General features: G+C 39.3%; 4 protein-coding genes across 7 annotated transcripts in view; 2 read left to right on the plus strand and 2 right to left on the minus strand.

Annotated features, from left to right (window-relative positions):
• Positions 1-4,087, plus strand: part of LOC6580335 (metabotropic glutamate receptor 2) — an 89,124-nt gene extending 85,037 nt beyond the window's left edge. For both annotated transcript variants that reach the window (XM_002006146.4, XM_044011188.1), the window contains exons 16-17: positions 2,656-2,839; positions 2,946-4,087. In XM_002006146.4, the coding sequence (XP_002006182.2) occupies positions 2,656-2,839; positions 2,946-3,430 (669 nt within the window). In that variant the 3' untranslated portion in view covers positions 3,431-4,087. The remainder of the gene's footprint in view (positions 1-2,655; positions 2,840-2,945) is intronic.
• A 2,051-nt stretch (positions 4,088-6,138) lies between these two features.
• Positions 6,139-9,850, minus strand: LOC6580336 (maltase A1). Of its 2 annotated transcripts, XM_002006147.4 has the most exons (4): positions 9,592-9,850; positions 6,911-7,758; positions 6,400-6,854; positions 6,139-6,225 (listed from the first exon to the last, which is right to left on the minus strand). In XM_002006147.4, exons 1-4 carry the CDS (start codon positions 9,701-9,703, stop codon positions 6,159-6,161), a joined length of 1,482 nt encoding a protein of 493 aa, XP_002006183.3. In that variant the 5' UTR covers positions 9,704-9,850; the 3' UTR covers positions 6,139-6,158. The 2 variants fall into 2 exon arrangements, with proteins under 2 accessions (XP_002006183.3, XP_032586140.1); XM_032730249.2 differs by lacking the exon at positions 9,592-9,850 and having other exon boundaries at positions 6,322-6,854; positions 6,911-7,845.
• Positions 9,851-10,846: 996 nt separating this feature from the next.
• On the plus strand, positions 10,847-13,713 carry LOC6580337 (maltase A1). 2 transcript variants are annotated; one of them, XM_044011238.1, is made up of 4 exons: positions 10,847-12,440; positions 13,244-13,387; positions 13,451-13,556; positions 13,620-13,713. In XM_044011238.1, exons 1-3 carry the CDS (start codon positions 10,885-10,887, stop codon positions 13,515-13,517), a joined length of 1,767 nt encoding a protein of 588 aa, XP_043867173.1. In that variant the 5' UTR covers positions 10,847-10,884; the 3' UTR covers positions 13,518-13,556; positions 13,620-13,713. The 2 variants fall into 2 exon arrangements, with proteins under 2 accessions (XP_043867173.1, XP_032586079.1); XM_032730188.2 differs by having other exon boundaries at positions 13,451-13,713.
• Positions 13,714-18,132: 4,419 nt separating this feature from the next.
• Positions 18,133-21,752, minus strand: LOC6580338 (maltase A3). The gene is made up of 3 exons (XM_002006149.4): positions 20,604-21,752; positions 18,958-19,553; positions 18,133-18,867 (listed from the first exon to the last, which is right to left on the minus strand). The coding sequence occupies exons 1-3, from the start codon at positions 21,735-21,737 to the stop codon at positions 18,801-18,803; spliced, it is 1,797 nt and encodes a 598-aa protein (XP_002006185.1). The 5' UTR covers positions 21,738-21,752; the 3' UTR covers positions 18,133-18,800.
• Between the last annotated feature and the right edge of the window lie 64 nt (positions 21,753-21,816).

The following is a 21,816-nucleotide window of genomic DNA, read 5'->3' on the forward strand; positions in this document are numbered from 1 at the left end:
CAAGTTTCACATGGCTTAACCTGAACTTGAGTTAGTTTTCCAGCAATTACTCATATTTATTTGGATATTTGAAAGTATTTTGCCAACGAAGCAGCAGTTGCAGCTATTGAGGTCTGCAGCTGCCAGCTGCTTGGGCTAAAAGCGCAAATAAATAGACTACTTTAAGCCGCACAAGCATGTAGATTATCAGCATAAAGGAGACGTTGTAACAGCTCCTTTGGTCCCAGCCAGTTATCACAAAATGTTTTCGTCCTACAATGGCAAAAAATACTAAGCGCAGTTGCTCTTATTAGCCAACCAAATGGCAGCTCGGCCTGGTTAGAGCCGCAGTGCTATCAGATGTCGCATAATGCACACTTTGCTCCAGACATACACTTAGACCCACCCACACACTCACACACACGCGCGCGCACACATTCACGCGCACCTAACTGCCATAAACACCTCAAGCCATAAAAATGCAATTTAGTATTTGCTGTTTTGCCAACTACTACAATGGGCGGGCGAGCAACAACAAATAGCAACTGGGATCACTGAACTAAGGAAACAAACTAGATCCGAACCCACGTCTAACTGCTTGCTCCCCAAGGGGGCGTGGCCCAGCCCGGCCCTAGTAAGCAACTTCCGAACACCGTTTGGCAGCGAGCCGTAGTGGCTGGCTTATATACGTATTTCTTTGCACAGGTGCCGTGTCCGGCTGGTCGTCTTCCTGTGCCGAGTTCCGTTGTTTGTTTGCAGAGGTAAAAAGAAAACCCAAACAACAACAGCACAACAACAACAACAACAATAATAATAAACGGCAGCAAATGGCAGGCAAACAATGTCACGCCAAGGCGGAAACGGCAGCGCGTTACGTAACGCAAGAGCTCAACGTTACGTCGTCTCGTTGCGGGCATAACCGAATGCGAGCGAGCGAATGGTCGACCCTCGCCTCAGCGAGTCAGTAGCCTGTGTTAATAATTACCGCAGCCGCTACTGCACGGCATATTACTAATGGCGTAGGGCGTATCGCCGCTGATACTCAGAATAGAGACAATACAATACGGGGCGTATGATTAATGAGTGGCCCAGCTAGGTAGTATGTGGGCGGGTTACATACTCATTCACGGGAATGATTCTAGTATTTCTGTTATTCGCAATGTCCATTTAGCTGAACTTAAGGGGACACTCTTGCAAATGGAGACTTTCAATTTGGAATTTATTTATTTCACTCTTTTTAATATTACAATACAATATTACAATTTATATATTATTATTTATCAATTTATTTTATTTTATTTATATTTTTTTCTTGAATATTTTTATGACTATATTTTATATATATATTTTTTTTTTGTGCCCTCAGTCAAGATTTGATTTGTTTGATTTGCCTACTAGGATCGTAGCAAATCGAAAAATATTTGCAGAAAATAATCTTTATGAATATTTTATATAAAAGATTAAAATATTTAAGGCCTTATGATTGTATTGCACTAGGTCTGCATTAGCGATGACCTAAGATGGAAATTAGCGCCTCTTTGGAGGCGTGCCTTTTTGATAAATACACAGTTACTACTCCGGCTCTCTCCCTCTCTCTCTATGCACTAAAAACTAGCCTAAAATAATATAGCCACACTCATTAGAGCAAAAAATCGTATCGTACTCTATCTATCTGTATATATATTGTTTTTTAAAGAAATTTTGCTACATTTATATATAAACTATCAATCATTAATCAAATGATAATTATTATTGTTATTATTATTTTATTATATTGTATTGCAAGCAAATTGATTAAATCTCAAAAAATATATGCTATTATTTATTTATAAAGTCTATAAGAAATATGAAATAGTAACTTCGAAATATGCGCGGTGGCTTTTTTGCGCTTTTCCGAAGTAGTTCAGTCTTCAGTCTTAGATTTTAGGAATGAACGCTTAATCGCAAACATTTACAACACAATTAAATCGCTAATGGAAGCAAACTATTCGATTATTGTGTATGATATATTTAATCGTGCCATCACTATATAATATACCTACTTTACAAAATAATCGATTGCTGTCTATGATATTATTAATCGTGCTATCACTATATAATATACTCATTTTTGGTTCTTCAGTAGGCTCTGACTGTTACTTGTTTTGACTGGGTTTCGGCTTAGAATTTTTCAATCGTAGTTGGCTTAGCTCAGTTACTCTCTCTCCCTATAAATAGAGCTCCCACTTCCTAGTTTCCTCAGTTCACAGCATACAGTCATGCACAACAAATCAATCACACATTAAACACAAAAGTTTATTTTTTTTTTATTTTTTTTCTTTTAAAATATTTTCAAATTGTTTTTGTTGTTGTTTTTTTTGTTTTTTTGTTTTTTGTTTTTAAATTTTTGCCCTATAGTCTCGCTACAACTTGGCAATCTCTGTAACGTGCCTGATTCGCGATGTCTCGGTCTAGATTTCGTTCTTTCTGATCAAATATCCAAATTTGGCTATTCCATCTGCCAACCTCATTAAGCGAAATTCCTAACTCTAAAGTGCTATTCCCTTGCCCGTTCAACCATCTTGTCCCGAACTGACCTCTCCGGCTACCTGACGAATCTAACTACATCTACCAACATGACAAATTTAAAAATCTAACAACCTGACGAATCTCTACACCGCGCTCTGTCTCTTAAAGCTCTACATAATTCTGATTCGACCGGAGCGAAATGTGCGCCAGAGCATGATGCCGCCGCGATATGGCAACATGCACCGCACAGCCGGCACTGGGCCATCCTCGATGATGGCCGCGGCAGTCGTGACGGCGGCCACCTGTGCACAGGAGGAGAAGATACAGAAACATATCACGCCCACGGAGACAGGTGAGTAAGCTCTAAGGCTGAGGCAGCCATTGCACACACGCACACACACACACTTGCACGCATGCACACACACATACAAACATCTCTTTGGCAATCTGTATTGCAGAGCACTCAATTAAGGCCAAGAAGCTGTGCGAAATGGCCACACAAACAATTGCCTTGTCTAGCATATTTGCATCCTTGGACTGCAATGCCTACAATCAAATACCGTATGCGGATCAATATGTGCCAACAAATACGGACACGCCCACTGCCAATGGCAATGACCATGGCAATGGGAATATCAATGGCATTAATGCAAACGACGAGCAAGTCGTGGCCAACAACAACAAAATCAATCAGCAACAGCACGGCCAGCCGAATGCAATTGTTGCCAACACTAGTCCAGTGGCGACAGCAATTGCAACGGCAACAGCAACGGCAATAACAACAACTGCAGCAGCGACAGCAGCAGCAGAATCACCAGCAATACCAGCAGCAGCAATGACAACAACAGCAACAATTGCTATGGGCGCCTCGGATGCGACAGCCACAATGGAAGCTGCGTCCAATGGCAGCAGACGAGCGCCCGTGCTGCAGACCAACTTATAGCTAAACGCACAGCAATTGCAACAGCAACTGCTAAAGGAGCAGCAGCGCCAACAGCAGCAGCAGCAGCAACAGCAGCAGCAGCAGCCGGATCAGCCGCAACTGGCGACCAGTGAAAGCAGCGATGTTGCTAGCATTGGCAGCGGCAGCGGAAGTGCCACAACCACGATTGGAAACGCCAACAGCAAGAAACGTGCTGCGATCCCAGTATAGACACTTGAACGTGATGATACCGTCAGACGACTACAAGCGTAACAGATTATTGAAAAATAAGATCAACAAATTATGAATACACAAATTGAAAAATAAGATCAACAAATTATGAATACAAATTGAAAAATAAGATCAAGAACAAATAAGCGAATACAAATGAAGCGAGAATGTGGAAGGTATAAATACAAAAGAAACTAGATCTAAAAGGTCTAAATACAAATGAAACAACAAACGTGCAGAAGGTATAATAATATGAATGAGTATGTATGTGGAAGGTATACATATAATAATAATAATAATAATGATGATGTAATGCAAGATGCGCACAGACTGTGCTCTCAAGACAGGGAAATTAATTGTTGCGTTAATATGTTCAATGAATGTTAATTAGTTAATTTTTTCGGGCGTTAAATGTAAAAAAAAATATAAAATATGAAGCGCTAATAATTTTGGTTCTATTTATTTGCTGTCAAAGCAATTGTATTAGAAATATTTATTTATTTTTATTTTATAGTTTAAGCACAGCTCTAAATAGAAAAAATTTTAAATAATGCATCATTTTAATATACATGTTTTACTTTAAAAATATATGTACTGCTTTTAAAGCATACATATTTTACGCCACGGATGCACATCAAATATGGAAATATTTGGCTCAATTCTTTTTTTTTTTTTTTTTTTTTTTTTTTTCTAATATTTGGCTATGCCCCTAAAGTCTTAAACTTGAGTCTCCATTTCAAATAAAATTAATTTTGTATTCATTTTATTTTATTTTCATATTAATGTAATATAAATTGTTTTCATGTGCGAATTACGTTTCGGTTTTTATTAATAAACTTTAAATTAAATGCAAAAATAAAAAAAATTCATGAATAAACTTATATTTAGTTACTATACTTTAATCTTTTATAAATTATATTAAAATGTTTCAAAATAATTTAAAAACAAAAACGTATAATAATAAAATAAATAATATTTAAATAATTCATGCAAATATAATATATATATTGAATTTTATTTAATGGTAACTATTATTTATAAATATTTAGTTTATTAATACAAATTACTTATTAAAAAATATCTTTATTATATATTATTTTACATACAACAAAAAAATTCATTTTAAAAAGTAATTTATTTTTTTAAATACGTTAAAATTAAAAATTTTTATGAATTTAAAATTAATTTTATAATAATGTAATATAATCAAACCGTTTTATAATTTCTTCACATACTTAGCATTTTCTGCCTTTTTCTGTTTTTATTTATTTATTTATTTTTTTCATATATTTCCAAATTACTTTATTATTTCGTTATAATAATAATATAAAATAATATATATTATTCAAAGTCAACCTCTCTGCCTTCTCACTTTCGCCACTTGAAGCAAGTATTGTAAAAAATCTATAGTTCATAAACTAAAATAGGAACAAAAAGAAAAAAAAGTAAAATTAATTTGCAACAAACTCTTACAATAAGCCCAACGAAATGGTCAAAATAATTGTCAGCCACATTTAATTGTATGTATAATTGCGAAACGTTTTAAATGTTTTATCATTAAGCTTAACTAACTAGTTAATACAGATATTTATACATATGTATATACATATAAGGATCATGCGTGGTTTGGCTGCAGTCGCAGCAGCGCTTACCAAAAAAACAAAAATTGTGATATAATTTCAAAAATGTGTGTGTTTTCTAAGCCCCAAAAGCAAAACTAATCTCATACTGCTAACGTTTAGGCTAAGCTGTGGTGTGGAGCTCTTTGCTTTGCTGTGATTATGTTGCGAGGGGGTTGCATGCATACATACACACATGCATACATGCGCAACCCCCTTGCAACGTGTGGCAGCAATGACTCGCGGCGGCGGCGGCATAACAATTGCATTTACTGTGCTGTTTCGAGCCCAGCAACATGGTAAATTTAATTGTTATTTGGATGAAAAGGCGTCAAGGGTCGGCGATTAATTATAAGTGAGTTGTATATATGTAAACGTAAATATATATAGCATTACGTGGTTCTTTGTGTATTCGTGTTGGCTACATAAAAAAAAAGAGTAATATAAAATAAAAATAAAGTACTTATTGTAAGGTCGTATTTAATGAGGTGATAAGAACAAAACACGCAACTAAAATTAGTAAACAAATTAATATAAATATTATATATATATGTATATGTATAACTATAAAAACAAGTCTAGCCAAATTCAAAGAGTTTAATTGTTAGCAAATTGCATGTGTATTAACTATTCTGTGTGTATTAAATGTAAATAAGTTACCAATTAAATACCAACAAATAATAACAAAACGAAACGCATATGAAAATATAAGCCATATTTATACCTACTTAACTGAATGTCTCCGCAAATTCAAGTATTTATTAACGTATATACATCTATAGTATACACAGATAAATGTTGTTGGGTGGCATATATATTTACGAGAACTTACAAAAGCATTGAACAACAAAAATTCGATCAATAAAAAATACTAACTAATTCTAGTAATTGCGATTTATTTATTTTGTAGTCATGACCAAAGCCTCGCCGGGCAACAAGTTGAGCTCGTGTGTGGCTAGGCTGGCGCTGTGTGAGAAAGAGAGAGAGAGAGAGAGAGAGAGAGAGAGAGAGGGTGAGTAGATATTAGCTGTGAGTAAGTATGTTATATAGGCCTAGGCTTACCCCTCGAGAGAAAAAAAAAAGAATAATTAACATCTCATTCCGTACCCAACCATAAAGGAGAAATCTAAGGGCGCCCACCTCTTCAGCACGAAAACATCCTCAATTAGCGCCTGATATTTAGTCGCGCCATTTTGCAGAGTTTTCAGTGATTTGCGCAGCTCGATCAGCGCCTTGTAGATATGCAAATGGGAACGTTGCGCCGCGGACTCGGTGGCCACGTTGATCGTCACGTAGTCGGCAGCCAGGGGCAGCCAGGTCTGGGCGGCCGTGGAGAAGCCAGCGTTGCTGCCGCTTGTCCAGTGGAATGGCGTGCGTGCGGGATCTCTGGTGTATTTCTCATATATATCGGGATTCGAGTTGCAGGCCCAGGGATCCACAGTGTCCACCCAGCTAATCTGGGCGTCTGTCATGCCCAGCTCCTCGCCCTGGTAGGTCACACTGGCGCCGGGCAGCATCATGATCAGCATATTCATGGCATCGATGTGCTGCTCTCCATAGCGACTGGCCGCCCGGCGCTTGTCGTGATTGCCCAGCTAAATGGGGAGTATCAGTAATTGGCTGGGGTTTCAGTATAGCTGAAGCTACCTACCACCCAGTTGGCTGTGCGCCCGGCTGGCATGTTGTTCAGCCAGAGGTCAATGGCCTTCTGCACATTGGCCCCACTCAAGGGGCTCTGCTCCATCACGGTTATCAGGTTGAAGTTGAAGGGCAGATGGGCACCCTCCACGGATCGGTTGCCATAGAACTGCATGGTGAACCAGGCCGGCGAGTAGGTCTCAATGAGCAGCACACTCGAGCTGCCGCCATGGATGCGCTGATGGTCATCGAGCACCTGGCGCCACTGGTACACCATGTCGATGGTCTCCGGCTGGTTCTCAATGTACGCCGTCGTCAGGTAGTCACGATCTTCCGCATCCTGCGTAGCCCCAGACAACTGCTCGTCGGGAAACTGACCCTCCGCATCCGGCAGCACCTCGAAGAGCGGCGGCAGCGCATCGCACCGGAAGCCAGCGACGCCCTCGTTCAGCCAGTAGCGCAGCACGCGCTTCATCTGCTCCACCACATCCGGATTGCGATAGTTCAGATCCGGCTGCTGCACGGCGAACTGATGCAGGTAGTACTGCTGGCGCTCCTCGTTCCACTGCCAGGCACTGCCCCGGAAGTACTGCAGCCAGTTAGTGGGTGGCTCCCGCTTACCAGTGTCCGTATTAATTTTCCCGTCGTGCCACACGTAGTAGTCCTCGTAGCCCTTCTCCCGCTTCACGGACTTCTTGAACCACTCGTTCTCATCGCTGGAGTGATTGGGCACAAAGTCCAGGATGATTTTCAGATCCAGCTCTTTGGCTTTCTTAATTAGGGCACGAAAGTCTTCCATTGTGCCGTACTCCGGCTGTATGTCGAAGAAGTCGGAGATGTCGTAGCCAAAGTCCACCATGGCACAGTGGTTTTTTTAAAGTTTTTTTTGGCATAAACTCTAAATTGAAAGCTATTACATTGAAATTTGGATTGTATGAATATTTTACGCTCCTTAGATGACCTACCAAGTTTTATATGATTTGGGGCATTATTTCATATAGCTGCCATATAACCGATCTGGCCGATATTGGTGAATGTTGCATAAAATACTTTTTTTTATTTTTTATTTTAAAAAAGAAAAAAATAATTATAAAGAAATGAAATTTAAGTAAATATATTTAAAAGAATAGATCAATTTAACAAATTTTTACTTTATTCTAGCTCAAAATATTCATCTTCTGAAGCAATGACCTCAAGTTCACCTTCATCTTCCTCGTCTGACGAATCCACTTCATTATTTTCCGAAGGTATTTCTATAAGTGGTTCTTGTAGTAGGGATATCACTTCTGCTGGTATTACTTTTAACTTGATTCGCTGCGATCCTTTTTTAAAAAAGGTGCTAGACAGCAATGGATCCGAACTATCCATTGATCTATTAAAAACATCAGTGATGTTGTCTAGTCGACTGCATTTTCTTGCGTGGCCTCTTCTATCGCTTTTGTATAGTTTATTTCTTGATTCAGATGCATGTTCCCCAAGGCAGCCTACAGGAACTAAACATGTATCTATTATTTGGATATGCCGGGTATATATCACAACCGTAAATCTTTGAATTTCTTTGGATACTTATGTACTGGCTTTTTGTGAATCCGTTTTCCAATATAAAAGCAAGAGCACAGTCGGGTGACATTTGTTTTGGTTCATCCGTAAAAAGTTTTTTTTTTTATATCATCAATACTCTCACAATTCCCAGCTGCTTTTAAAACAATAGCCAAATTCTTTTCATTTGATTTTTTAGCTGAAACTGTGGCTGCATGTATGAGTAAGGGAGATGAATTGTTATTCTCTTTAGAAATTTCGGTGGCTAATTTTCTTTTTAGACGTGGACCAGCGCTTTCGTAATCACATTTTGGGCGACCCATTTTATTTGTTAAGGCATATTGACCAGTGATGTCAATGAATAAGCTTTTGCCAAGCCATTCCGAGTGTTTTATCTTAAATCTTTCAAGAGTTGAATTACACTTCGGCAGGTGCTTACGAATGTAATTTACAAAGCCTTTAACTTTTTGATTTATTAAGCTTATGTTCTCCTCATCTAAGTGTTTTTCTGCAATATTTGCCAATATATGTTGTTGTACTGCGTCGACTGAGCGATTGTTTTTGCTCCAAATGTCAACCAGATTAGCACGACTAAACTCATATTGTACTAGAAAAATTAAATTTGATCGAAAACGTGTGGATTCGGACAAAAAAGATTAGTTTCATATTAATCTGTACAAATTTGTTAATAACTCTGCATATAAAACCTTTTGCAACGCTTTGCCATACAAAAGTACTGATCCACGAAACACAACTACGCTTGTTAAGTTCATTCTGAAAATACACATTTACAAAACACGGTACAACTAAACAGAAACACATAAAAACGATACAATTATAAATAAACTATTGTTTTCAATACCTGGACAACCGTTTTCCATATTAAATCTTTTCACTTTTGTGTAAACTTTCGCCAAAACAAACAATTAAAGTTGCCAAACTTTTGCCGCCAATTTCCTACAAAACATATGGTATATAAACAGCTGACTTTAACAGCGCTCTAACAGAAAAATATTGCGTCAAATGTTAAAGTTAAATATTTTTTTGTCTAACTAGAATGTTTAAAAAATAAAAATTAACAAAATTCTGAAATACCTAAAAAAAAAAAATTGACTTTATGCCAAAAAAAAACTTAAAAAAAACCACTGTGCATGGGGGACTTGAAAATGGGCGACAGCCAGGCAGCTGTCACGCCCAGATCCTTGAGGTACTCCAGCTTGCTCGCGATGCCATTCAGATCACCAATGCCGTCGCCATCCGAGTCCATAAAGGAGCGCGGATAGATCTGATAGAACTGCGCCGTTTCCCACCAATCCTTGGTGCGCTCCGTCGTTGTCTTATCCTTGCACGCCTCCCCTCCAAGGTCAACGAGGACGAGGAGACTCAGCGCTGCAGCAAATGCGTTCTTTGTAATCAAAATCATTTCGTGCAGCTGAATAGACAGCGTCACTGCCTTATATAGGCTACGAGAGGGAAGTTAGGTAATTTTGATTAGTTTCGTGGAAATTTCCAACCGATTGTCGATTAGCCAAGTTCATATACGGCATTGCTGCTGGTATAATGAATTTGTAACTGAGTTGAAGTAAAAATAATAAAATTTGTAGAGAGCAGAAAATGTTGCTAACTGGGTAGAAATAAAATATAAGAGGTTGATAGTGACAAATATTACGTTTAATATTAATATTATTTGTATTTATTTATTATTATTAAAAAAAAAAAAAAAAAAAAAAAAATACAAACAAGTAAATTAAATATATTTTGAATGCAATTTATATATATTATTCAACAATAATTATTAAATTTAAAATATATTTTTATAATTTAAAATTATAAATAATTTTTTTGCGACTAAATAATTTTTGTTATATTTAAATTTTTTAATTTATTTTATATTTGAAAACTATCAACAAAACAATTATTTTTTATTTATATATTTCATTTTTTATTTATTTATTTATATATATTTATTTTTAGGTTTAAATATTATTGTATGTTATATATTTATTATTTTTCTTAATTTATAAACTCATTATTAGGCGAGTCTTTTGCTTCTGAAAAAACAATTTTTTTAATTTAAAATCTAATATTAAATTTATTGATTTTTTTATTTTTTATATTTATGTAAATATATATTAAAATTGTATGTTAAATACCTAGTATTGCTTATTTAGTAGCACTTTAGTTTAAAAATATTTAAAATATTCCACCAAAAAATACATCAGTAGAGTACCTTCGATTCGGTTTTGACTTGAACCCACTTGAGCCACAGCTACAGCTACCTCCACTCAGCACTCAGCACTGAGCACTGTTATTCGCTCAAGTGCTTGGCAAATGGCTCAGCTACTTGAGGTGCGCTTATCATTTAAGCCAAGTTGAGATGGCCAGCGTGAGCTAGTAGCTGGCTGTTGGTATAAAAACTAAAGCTGTGGCCCGACTCTGCTAATTACGATGAGGCCTTGGCAAGTACTAATTCCAACTCTCTGCCTGCTGGCCCTTGGGCAGGCATGTGAGGACGCGACAACGACGGAGAGCACGACCAAGGATTGGTGGGAAACGGCGCAGTTCTATCAGATCTATCCGCGCTCCTTCATGGACTCGGATGGCGACGGCATCGGTGATCTCAATGGCATCACGAGCAAGCTGGACTACCTGAAGGATCTGGGCGTGACAGCTGCCTGGCTGTCGCCCATTTTCAAGTCTCCCATGGTGGACTTTGGCTACGACATCTCCGACTTCTTTGACATACAGCCAGAGTACGGCACAATGGAAGACTTTCGTGCCCTAATTAAGAAAGCCAAAGAGCTGGATCTGAAAATCATCCTGGACTTTGTGCCCAATCACTCCAGCGATGAGAACGAGTGGTTCAAGAAGTCCGTGAAGCGGGAGAAGGGCTACGAGGACTACTACGTGTGGCACGACGGGAAAATTAATGCGGACACTGGCAAGCGGGAGCCTCCCTCCAACTGGCTGCAGGCATTCAGAGGCAGTGCCTGGGAGTGGGTGGAGGAGCGCCAGCAGTACTATCTGCATCAGTTTGCCGTGCAGCAGGCGGATCTCAACTATCGCAATCCGGATGTGGTGGAGCAGATGAAGCGCGTGCTGCGCTACTGGCTGCATGAGGGCGTCGCTGGCTTCAGGTGCGACGCGGTGCCAGTGCTCTTCGAGGTAGAGGTCGACGAGAATGGCCAGTATCCGGACGAGGCAGTGAGTGGGCTGACGGATGACAAGGATAATCGCAACTATCTGAAGAATGAGCTAATCGAGAACAGACCCGAGACAATCGACATGGCCTATCAGTGGCGCACGGTGATGGACGATCACCAACGCATTTACGGCGGAGACACGCGGGTGCTTCTGATTGAGACCTACGCTCCGCCCGCCTACACGATGCAGTTCTATGGCAATCGATCCGTGGAGGGTGCCCATCTGCCCTTCAACTTCAACCTGATTACGGTGCCGGCGAGTGACGGCGTTTCGGCGAGCTCCATCAAGAAGGCCGTGGACAATTGGCTACTGTTAATGCCCGCCGGACGCACACCCAACTGGGTGATTGGCAATCACGATCAGCGCCGCGCGGCCAGTCGCTATGGCGCCGGCAACACGGACGCCATGAACATGCTGGTCATGATTCTGCCTGGTGCGAGTGTCACCTACCAGGGCGAGGAGCTGGGCATGACAGACGGTTGGATTAGCTGGGATGACACCCAAGATCCGGCTGCATGCAACTCCGACAAAGACAGCTACGAACAGTTCACTCGGGATCCTTCGCGTACTCCTTTCCACTGGACGAGCGGCACCAATGCGGGCTTCTCCACGGGCCCCAAGACGTGGCTGCCCCTTGCCGAGGACTACGAGACCCAAAATGTGGAGGTCGAAACAGCAGCCACGCGCTCCCATCTCAAGATCTACAAATCGTTGGTCGCCTTGCGTAAGAGCTCGAAGACCCTGCAAAATGGATCTACCAAATATGCAGTACTTAATGAGAACGCGTTTGTGGTCAAGCGGTGAGTGGAAAGTGTGTCAAGATATGGAAACTAACTGAGAAAATTCCTTAAGCCAATAGATAGTTATATTACGATTCAGTTTGCAGTCAAAATTATTTCATTTTCTTTTATTAATCTGATGGAAAATATTTAGAGTTTCTTATAGAAATTAAAAGTTCTAGATTTTGCTTTGATTGATTTAACTAATGTAGAATATTCATCAAATGAATAGACTATCCTTGTTAATTTTGGTTTGGATGATACTGAAGATAGATAAATTAATTGCTGATATATTAATGATATTTTCAGTTTGCAATCATATTAATTTTTTTCCCTATCTTTATCTAAAGAAAAAATATTTATGTGTGTAAGAGTTATGTTTTTATAAATCTCATAAATCAAGAAATTTCTTTGGTTGATCTAATGTAGAAAACTCTTCCAGCCAAAAGACTTTCATTGCGAATTTAGTTTTTGAGGATACTAAAAATAAATAGATAGAATAATTGCAGATAAATTATAATTTTGGCATGAAATCAAATTGATTTTATAGTTTATTAATCGAGAAAAATAATATATCAGTCTGGTAGCTCTAAATTTTTACTTGATTGCATCATTAAATACTTGAGATGCAGTTGAATTATGGCAGCTTCAGTCATCAATCAAATTTCTATTACTCTGAAAAAGTAATTTTTACAGGGTAACAGGCAGCTAGTTCTAGGCTTTAATTTAATTGAAACTTTTGCAATGATTTCTTGGCTGTTTTTGCTTCAATAGGTCAGATTTTTATCTTATTTACATTAATTTTATTCTCTACCCTCACATAGCTCCCTGTCGGGCTCGCCCAGCATCGTTTTTGTGGCCAATTTGGGCAGTAAGGGCATCACCGTCGATCTTGACCAGTTTGACCAGACCTTGCCAACGCATTTGACCCTGAAAATACGCAGCATTAGCTCCACCAAGGCAGAGGGGTAAGTCGACGGCCTGGTTAAGCAGTTAACATACTTTTATTAACATTTCGTTTCTCATTTTAGTTCTCTGTTTGAGACGAAAGGCCTCAGTCTGGCCGCTGGGGAGGCGCTGGTAATGAGCACCGATTAAGCGCAACAAAGTTCTTCAACTTTTGGCATATATATATAGGTATATATTTTTAAGCCTAACCAATTAAATTTTACATTCGCACACTTGAAAAACTTTCGACAGCTTTTCGTCTTCTTGGTATTCTTATGGCTGCAAAGCAAATATGCCGCTACTTGTATAAATAAATAAGCAAATAAATCGACAAACAAACCACACACACACACGCACACATACACCACACTTAATAGCATGCTCACACACACACACACGCACACACTTATATAAATTTTTCAGATAGGCTCAAGTGCTCGAGTCACTCATGTAATTTCCTGCAAAAGCGCGGGGGTCGCTGTTTAAAGTGTTTACACACAAATTAAAGTCAAGCCGTAAAGCGTCTGGCATTTGACTTTATATTTTTGCCGTTGCTCTTGTTTTTGTTTTTTTTTTTTTTTTTTACTCTCGGTTCTTTTTTTTTTGCTTGTTTAAAAGGCTCTACATCAACCGAAAGGCAAAGTATGCGTTACACAAAGTTAATACGTCGACAAGTGGGCCCTGGATCCACTGAAATGACGAGGTCCGGGCCACCTTTGAAGTTCTCATGGCATGCAGCGAGGGCTGATTGTAAGCTTTGCTAAGCGGATTCCATGTGGCAGAATAACAATATTATAGGCATGTGGCAGAACATAATGTTATAGGCTGGGGTTGTGCTGATAATGAAGCATGGAAATTGGGGGAAGTATTTTATATGAAGTTTGAAAAAGTTAATTACATTAAATTATTGCCAAATTTTATATGAATATAAAACAAGGAAATCAGTGGAAATATATACATGTACATAAAAATATAAATGTAATATATTAAAATAAAAAATGCAAGTTTAAGTCATGTAAAGCAAAAATTAAATGACTTAAACTAAGGCTTTTCTGCTATATAAAGCTTTAAAGATGTTTTTTAACTAATGGGAGCTTATTTGATGAAAATATTAGAAAAATACCTACTCATTGAATTTGTCGTAAAGGGAAAGTGGTTTTTTTTTTTTTTTTTTTTTTTTTTTTTTTTTTTTAAGTTAGCGTTCTCATGAATGAATAAAAATGTTTGCAAAATATTTATATCCCTTCCTTATAAACTTTACCAACTAACCCTCGGTATTTCAGGCTTGCACGTGTTTCGTTTCCAAAAGTGAAATTTCAATTATGCTAAACATAATTAAATTGCGTTTACACATGTTAATTTGTAGATGCCAGCCATGCAAAGCAAATGACGTGCTGGCCCACGTGAGCATGTCTAAATATAATGCTGAGGCTAGCCTTGCTGAGGATGCTCCCTCACAATAGTTGGCTGACAATTTTGGTGAGCACTCAGCCCAGCTGAGACAGTTGTTGCCTTCTCGCCTCTCACTCGAGTGGGTCATTAACACGTATCTGGCTGAGACACCTGTTCGCATTTGCTTGCCAGATTTGCAGGCTGACTTCGAAGCGCTGGCTTCAGCAATGCACTAGCAAACAATAACAATTGCCAACTAAGCAGCAGCTGCTGCTTGATAAATGTGTAGCAGCTACTCGATAGTTGAAGCAGATGTTAGAGTGAAGAGAAATGTCTACTGTATTTAGTTTAATTAAGAAATTAAGGTAAACAAAAGACTTTAGGGATTTGTGGACGAGAGTGTGCAAACATTTACGCTGTTTGCTACCAAGATTTATTCATTTAATTAATTTGAACAATTTTTCGTTTGACTGAAATGACGTTAGAATTATATTCTATATTAAATTGATATATCTTTTTTATTTGTGCAATGAATTTTTTTGCAAAGTGCAAATTAAATTATATTTAAATTTATTTCAGCACTATTTTAGGCTCCTTATAGAATTCTTGTTATTATTACCATTATTTTTTTAAACAAAACTGTCATAAAAAAAAAAAATAATAATAATAATAATAATAATATAATAATAATAATAAAAAATAATTTCAAAAAATTCCAAAAATATAAACAAATATGTCTCAAAGAAATTAACAAAAATTAAATTTTAAAATTTTAATAAACATAAATTAATTAAATTAAATTTACCAGTATAAAATACAATAAAATTTTAATTTTTATTATAGTCTTATAAACTACGTTAAAAAATAAAAATAAATAAATAACCAATAAAAATGTAATCAATTTAAAATCAAAATGCATATAAGATTAAAATACTAAATTTGTAATTTAATTCTTTCAGTGTCTTAAATTTTATGCATATTTAACACAATTTTTACAAATTTAAGCCCACCCAAAGAAACTTAATATCAATTAAGTTTACTTAGTTCATCGTCCACCGCTGCAATTGAATGAAATCTTATATTCCATAACCAATTTAAGTTTTAAATTTAATAACGAATTAATTGCCTTAATTAACCCAATTGTCCAGCTCTGCCGGCTGCACTTTAAATTGCCGTAACCCCCGGCTTAATTCCATTTATCCTCGGCTCACGGCTTTTTAGTTGGCATTAAGTGGCAACGTTTTGACGATGGCTACGTGCGAAGCGTGCAAATTAGCCAATGCGACTGAACCCTTTGGCACCGTTATGAGCCCGGTTTGTGTTGTAGTGCAATTAGATTGTGGGACTGTTGAGTTGACTGATTGTTGCGCTTGAGTGCACAGCGAGCTAATCCAAAGGTGAGAAAAACGCACAAAAAATGTCTGATATTTTCGGTCATTCATTAGGGATAGCCCGGCTGCATTTAAAATACTATTTAACCCACATCACGCTCGGGCTGGCTCAGAGTTAAAACTACTTTCATATGCTCTAAGCTTCATAAGCATTTGTAAGTCTTTTGCACACGTCTTTAAGCTCCATAAATTCAAATACACGAGATTCAACGAAAGGTTAAAGAAGCTTCCGCAAATAACCTGACCGAACTGCTACGTGCCTGGCATAAGAGCGAATCAGATAGCAGAGTCTCGTTAACAACTAAATAATAATAACAGCAACGGCAAGAGGAGCTCGGCTAGAATAGCCAGAAAATTAGAAAAGCCAAACATAGGTGAGACGCATTCAAATATTACGCATACGCCCCGGGCGCCAGCCGAAATTAATATGCAAACGCCGTTGTAGCCCGAATACATTGAGTGTAATGTGCCCGCCCACAAAATTACTACAGATTACAAACTTAATGCATTTCAAAGTTTTTCCCCCGCCCAAAGCTGAGGATGAGCTAAAAGTTTTCGACCCGGCCCTGCCCACACCATAAACCGTTGGAAAAGCATGTTAAAGCTAATGCGTAATGCGTTGATTTTTTAAGCACCCTCGCCGTGTGCTAAATGAACTTCATTATCTGCACAAACTGAAATGCATACAAAAGGGCGCCCAATATAAAAAAAATACATGCCCGTTCAATGCTCGCCACCACCGCCAGGTGGCGCTGGCTGTGATTTTCATATGATTTGTTGCTGGGCTTTTTCTTCTTTTTGTTTATTTTCCTTTTTTTTTTTTTAGTTTTTTTGGTTTCAGGTCACGTAGCCGAGAGTAAAGTGCCTCCGTCTTTGGTTCAGATTGTGTCTGCGACCCTTTTAATGGGTTGGCGACTCACGCCGACATTTACACGATTTTGTAAGCCGCTTTGCCACAGACTGCTAATTTACCGATGTCCACAGTGAAACACAATGTGCAGCGATCAAGGCTGCTGAACTTATCTTCTTTTATATATACATATACATATATTTATTTACACAGATGTGTGCCTTGTATATTTTTGAGAGCTATGCATTTTGATAATTTTTTTAATTTTCCATTAGTTCAATGAGATTTGTCGTTAGGGCAGAGAATGGTATACTGCCATTAATTTTTGGTAAACCTCTCTCTGTTTAACATTTCCAAATATGGCATGAAAAAAACAATAAACTTTACAAGACGTTCACTTTCTTAAAATAATTATAATTCGAATAAAATAATATTAATAATAAAAAAAAAAAAAAAACAAAAACATATTGGTATAATAATGAAATATTTATATATATTATAGATCCTAAGAGTCTTTTATATTTATAAAATTATGTGTTACATATATATATATAAATATATACATTGATGCAACATATTAAAAAAAAAAAAAAAATATATATATATATATATATATTTTTTTTTAATATGTTGCATCAATTGTTTAACTATATAATAATATAAGTTCTGAAACAAAACAAAAATAATAAAATAAAAGTATCATCTTACCAAAGCGCTCTATGGGAAATGTATTTTTTTTTTTCTTTAATTAATATTATTATTATTTATTTTTATTTATTTATTTATTTAATTTAGTTTATTTTTATTTTTTTTTTAATTTTAATTTTTTATTTTATTTTATTTTATTTATTTATTTATTTATTTTTTTATTTGCATAACTGAAGTATTTATAAAAGGCTGCCAAAGCTGTTGTCAATTTTTCAACAGACTTTTACCACAATTATAAAATGTTCTAAAATTCCCCTAGTTGTTTACCGAAATTTAAATTAAACTTTTTAATTCTCTGGCAACTTGTTTAATTAGATATATTTTCGCACAACATTTTTAAATCTCAACGTAGACATTTTTCTAAAAAAAAAAATATATATATATATAATTAAATAAAACACTGTAGCAAAATTTCGAATTTCACCTGGTCTCTGCTCTGTTCCTGTTTAATGTGTGGCTTAGAGCTTCGAGTTACAGTTGAGGGCGTGTGTTTTTGATGTTTTGCGGTTGAGAGAGAAATACACATAAATTTGAAGCACATTATGAGGAGAATCGCCCCAAGCTGAAAACTCATAATTTCACTTCACTCTCGCTCCCATTTTATATGTATATAATTTTTTTTTTTCTTGGTCGACAAGTAAATTAAAAAGCTAACCCCAGTCGACGCCATGCTTGCCATGCTAGTCGTGTCTAGCTTTGGGCAGAACGAGGGCCAGGTAGCAAAAGTCAAGCCAAGCATCAACCGCAGCTCGAGCTGCTCGGATGTCTGCTGCTGCAACGCTGCGTATGCGTGATTTGTGTGTCTTATCAATCACGCCTAATGGAATTTCTTTCTTTTTTTATATTTTTGTTGAGCTGGAGTTGGAGCAGGCGCAGGGATGGGGGCAGAGGCAGGTACGGGAGCAGGGGGCAGGCACATACTTGAGGCAGACAAAGTTCCCTAATAATTTATAATAAGTTGCCAGATCCTGCGACCTCAAATTGAAAAGTTTTCCCAATGACTTTTACGTACGCGCACACAGGCATACATATTTATTCTATATATATATATACATCTATATATCTGTGCTTGATGACTTATGACAAGGCCATCTACACGGATTCCACAATCAGCGCCGCATATGGCGGCATACTGAGGTTGTTCAACGCGACGCTGTCGCTGCAAAAAATAAAAAATAAAATAAATTAATCAAATAAAATAGAAAATTCGAAATATTAATTTGAGCAATTGATTGGCGAATGGGCTTACCCCACGGCCGCCTTGGCCTGCGGATTGAGCAGCTTGATCTTGTAGCTGCCGGAGGAGTACAGCTCACTGGCCACATCCACTCCGCAAACGTGGCTATTCAGCACATTGGCCACCAGCACATAGGTGGGCTGACCACTCAGCGCCCTCTTGATGGCCACCACGTTCTCATTGATGGCCGCGTAGCGTGTGGTGCCGTACTGCAGCGTCTTGGACTTGCGCAGATCCACCAGCTGCTTGTACAGTTTGAGGTGGCTGGTGTCGGCGGCCGTCTCTGCCGCCACATTCACCGTCACATAGTTGGGATTGATGGGCAACCAGGTGGAGCTGTTGGTGGAGAAGCCGGCGTTCGCCTCGCTGCTCCATTGCATCGGCGTTCTGGCCGGATCGCGAGTGAACTGCTGGTAAATGGTCTCGTTCGAGTTGCAGGCGGCCGGATCGCGTGTATCCTCCCAGCTAATATAGCCGTCCGTCATGCCCAGCTCCTCGCCCTGGTACGTAATGCTCACGCCGGGCAAGAACATTTGCAGCATATTCATAAGATCGATCCGATCCTCTCCATACCGACTGCCCACGCGACGCTGATCGTGATTGCCCATCTGCGAAGAACTTTGGGTTAATACTGCTCTAATTATAATCTGATCCTATTTAGAATTAGAAATTTCGGTATACTGAGAAGTGGTAGTCTTTATATAGATAATATAGTATTTATCAGTACGACGAAAAGAGTCTATCCTGAAGATCGTTTGATCAGTAGTGTCCATATAAATAGAAGTCCAGCTATTTATCAAGCAAGGCCAATACGCAAGCGGGTGTGCATGTATGTGTGTGATTGAGCTATGCATGCATAAAAGAAGTCTGCAATGAGTGAAATCTCAGCTCTTCGCCGCGTAAGCAGCATCAAACGTGCGTATGTGTGTGTGTGCGTTATGTATGCATAAAAGGAACGTGCGAGTGAAATCTCAGCTCTTCGCCGCGTAAACTGCGCAGTAAGCAGAGCGCGCATCTATGCAAGCGTGTGTGTGTGCTTTGTAAAGAAAGCTTTCAATGAGTGAAATTTCAGCTCTTCGTCCCGTCAAATGCGCTGTAAGCAGAGCGCGCAGAGCGAAAGCGTGTGTGTATGTGAGTGTCAGAGTTATGTATGAATAAAAGAAGCGTGCTTTAAGTGAAAGCTTAGCTCGAAGAGCGACAAGGCAAAGAGCGCGATTATGCGAGTGGGTATGTATTTATGTATGAGCGCGTGTGTGTGTAAGCTATTTATGCATAAAAGCAGCCTGCAGTGATTGAAATTTCCGCTCTTCTTTCTTGTATGTGTGTGAGCTATTTTTTGCATAAAAGAAGCCTGCCTTGAGTGAAATCTCAGCTCAAAGAGCGACAAGGCAAAGAGCGCGATTATGCGAGTGGGTATGTATGTGTGACCTATGTATATATGGATAAAAGAAGCCTGCCTTGAATAAAATCTCAGCGTGTAAGCTGCGCAATAAGCATCTATGCAAGCGTGCGTGTGGGTGTGTGAGCTATTTACGCATAAAAGAAGCCTACAAAGAGTGAAATTGTCGCTCTTCGCAGATCTCAGGGTATTTCCCAGTCGAGCAATCTCCCACTCACACTCTAACAAATTCTGAATCCTACTTCCATTTGAGACTCACCACCCAATTGGCCGTTTGGTCGGCTGGCATCTGGCCCAGCCAACTATTGATGATCTTCACGAATCCATACGCACTCAGCTCCGTGTTGTTCTTGTTGCCTTCGCCGCCGACAATGAACTGGAAGTTGAAGGGGATCTGGGCGCCCTTGGTTGTGCGATTGCCGTAGAACTTCATGACGTAGTCCAGGCTCGAATAGGTCTCCACCATGAGGACGCGCGTATCGCCGCCATGAATGCGCTTGTAGTCGTCGAGCAGCTGGCGCCACTGGTACACCATGTCCACGGTCTCAATCTGATCCTGTGTGTAGATGTGCTTCAGATACGCCGAGTCGTCTGGATCTTGGGTGTAGCCGCTCAGCGGCTCGTCAGGATAGCGGCCGTCAGCATCGGGCAGCACCTCAAAGCACCAGGGCACGGCATCGATGCGAAAGCCGGCAACGCCACGATCCAGCCAGTAGGTGAGCACGCGCTTCATCTGGGCCACGACCGCCGGATTGCGATAGTTGAGATCGGGCTGCTTAACGGCAAACTGATGCAGATAGTATTGGCCACGCTGTGAGTTCCACTCCCAGGCGCTGCCTCGGAAGGCCTGCAGCCAATTGGAGGGCGGTATCCGCGCTCCCGTGCTGGCATTCACATAGCCATCGTGCCACACGTAGTAGTCCTCGTAGCCCTTCTCGCGGCGCACCGACTTCTGGAACCAGACGTTCTCGTCACTCGAATGGTTCGGCACAAAGTCCAGTATGATCTTCAGTCCGCGCTCGTTGGCAGCGGCAATGAGCTGATCGAAATCATCCAGCGTGCCGTACTCCTCCTGGATGTCAAAGAAATCGGCAATATCGTAGCCAAAGTCGGCCATGGGCGAGGTGAAGATGGGCGACAGCCAGGTGGCCGTCACGCCCAGTTCCTTGAGATAGTCCAGCTTGGAGATGATGCCCTGCAGATCGCCAATGCCATCGCCATTGGAGTCCTTGAAGGAGCGCGGATAGATCTGATAGAACTGTGCAACCTGCCACCAGTCCCGAGTCGCCTCGCTGCTGCTCACTCGCTCCAGCTCAATGGCCGCCGCCTGGCCCCGCTCACAGCTCAGCGCCAAGCAGAGCAACGTCACCAACAACTTTAATAAATGCGCCATAACTAATGCTCGAGTGAGTCTATAGAGCCATTTATATAGGTGCCGAATTCTCCCCCACCCCAAGCTTCTACCCAACTCG

This window comes from Drosophila mojavensis, unplaced genomic scaffold (assembly GCF_018153725.1).
Source record: "Drosophila mojavensis isolate 15081-1352.22 unplaced genomic scaffold, ASM1815372v1 contig_81, whole genome shotgun sequence".
In the NCBI taxonomy this organism is placed as follows: domain Eukaryota; kingdom Metazoa; phylum Arthropoda; class Insecta; order Diptera; family Drosophilidae; genus Drosophila; species Drosophila mojavensis.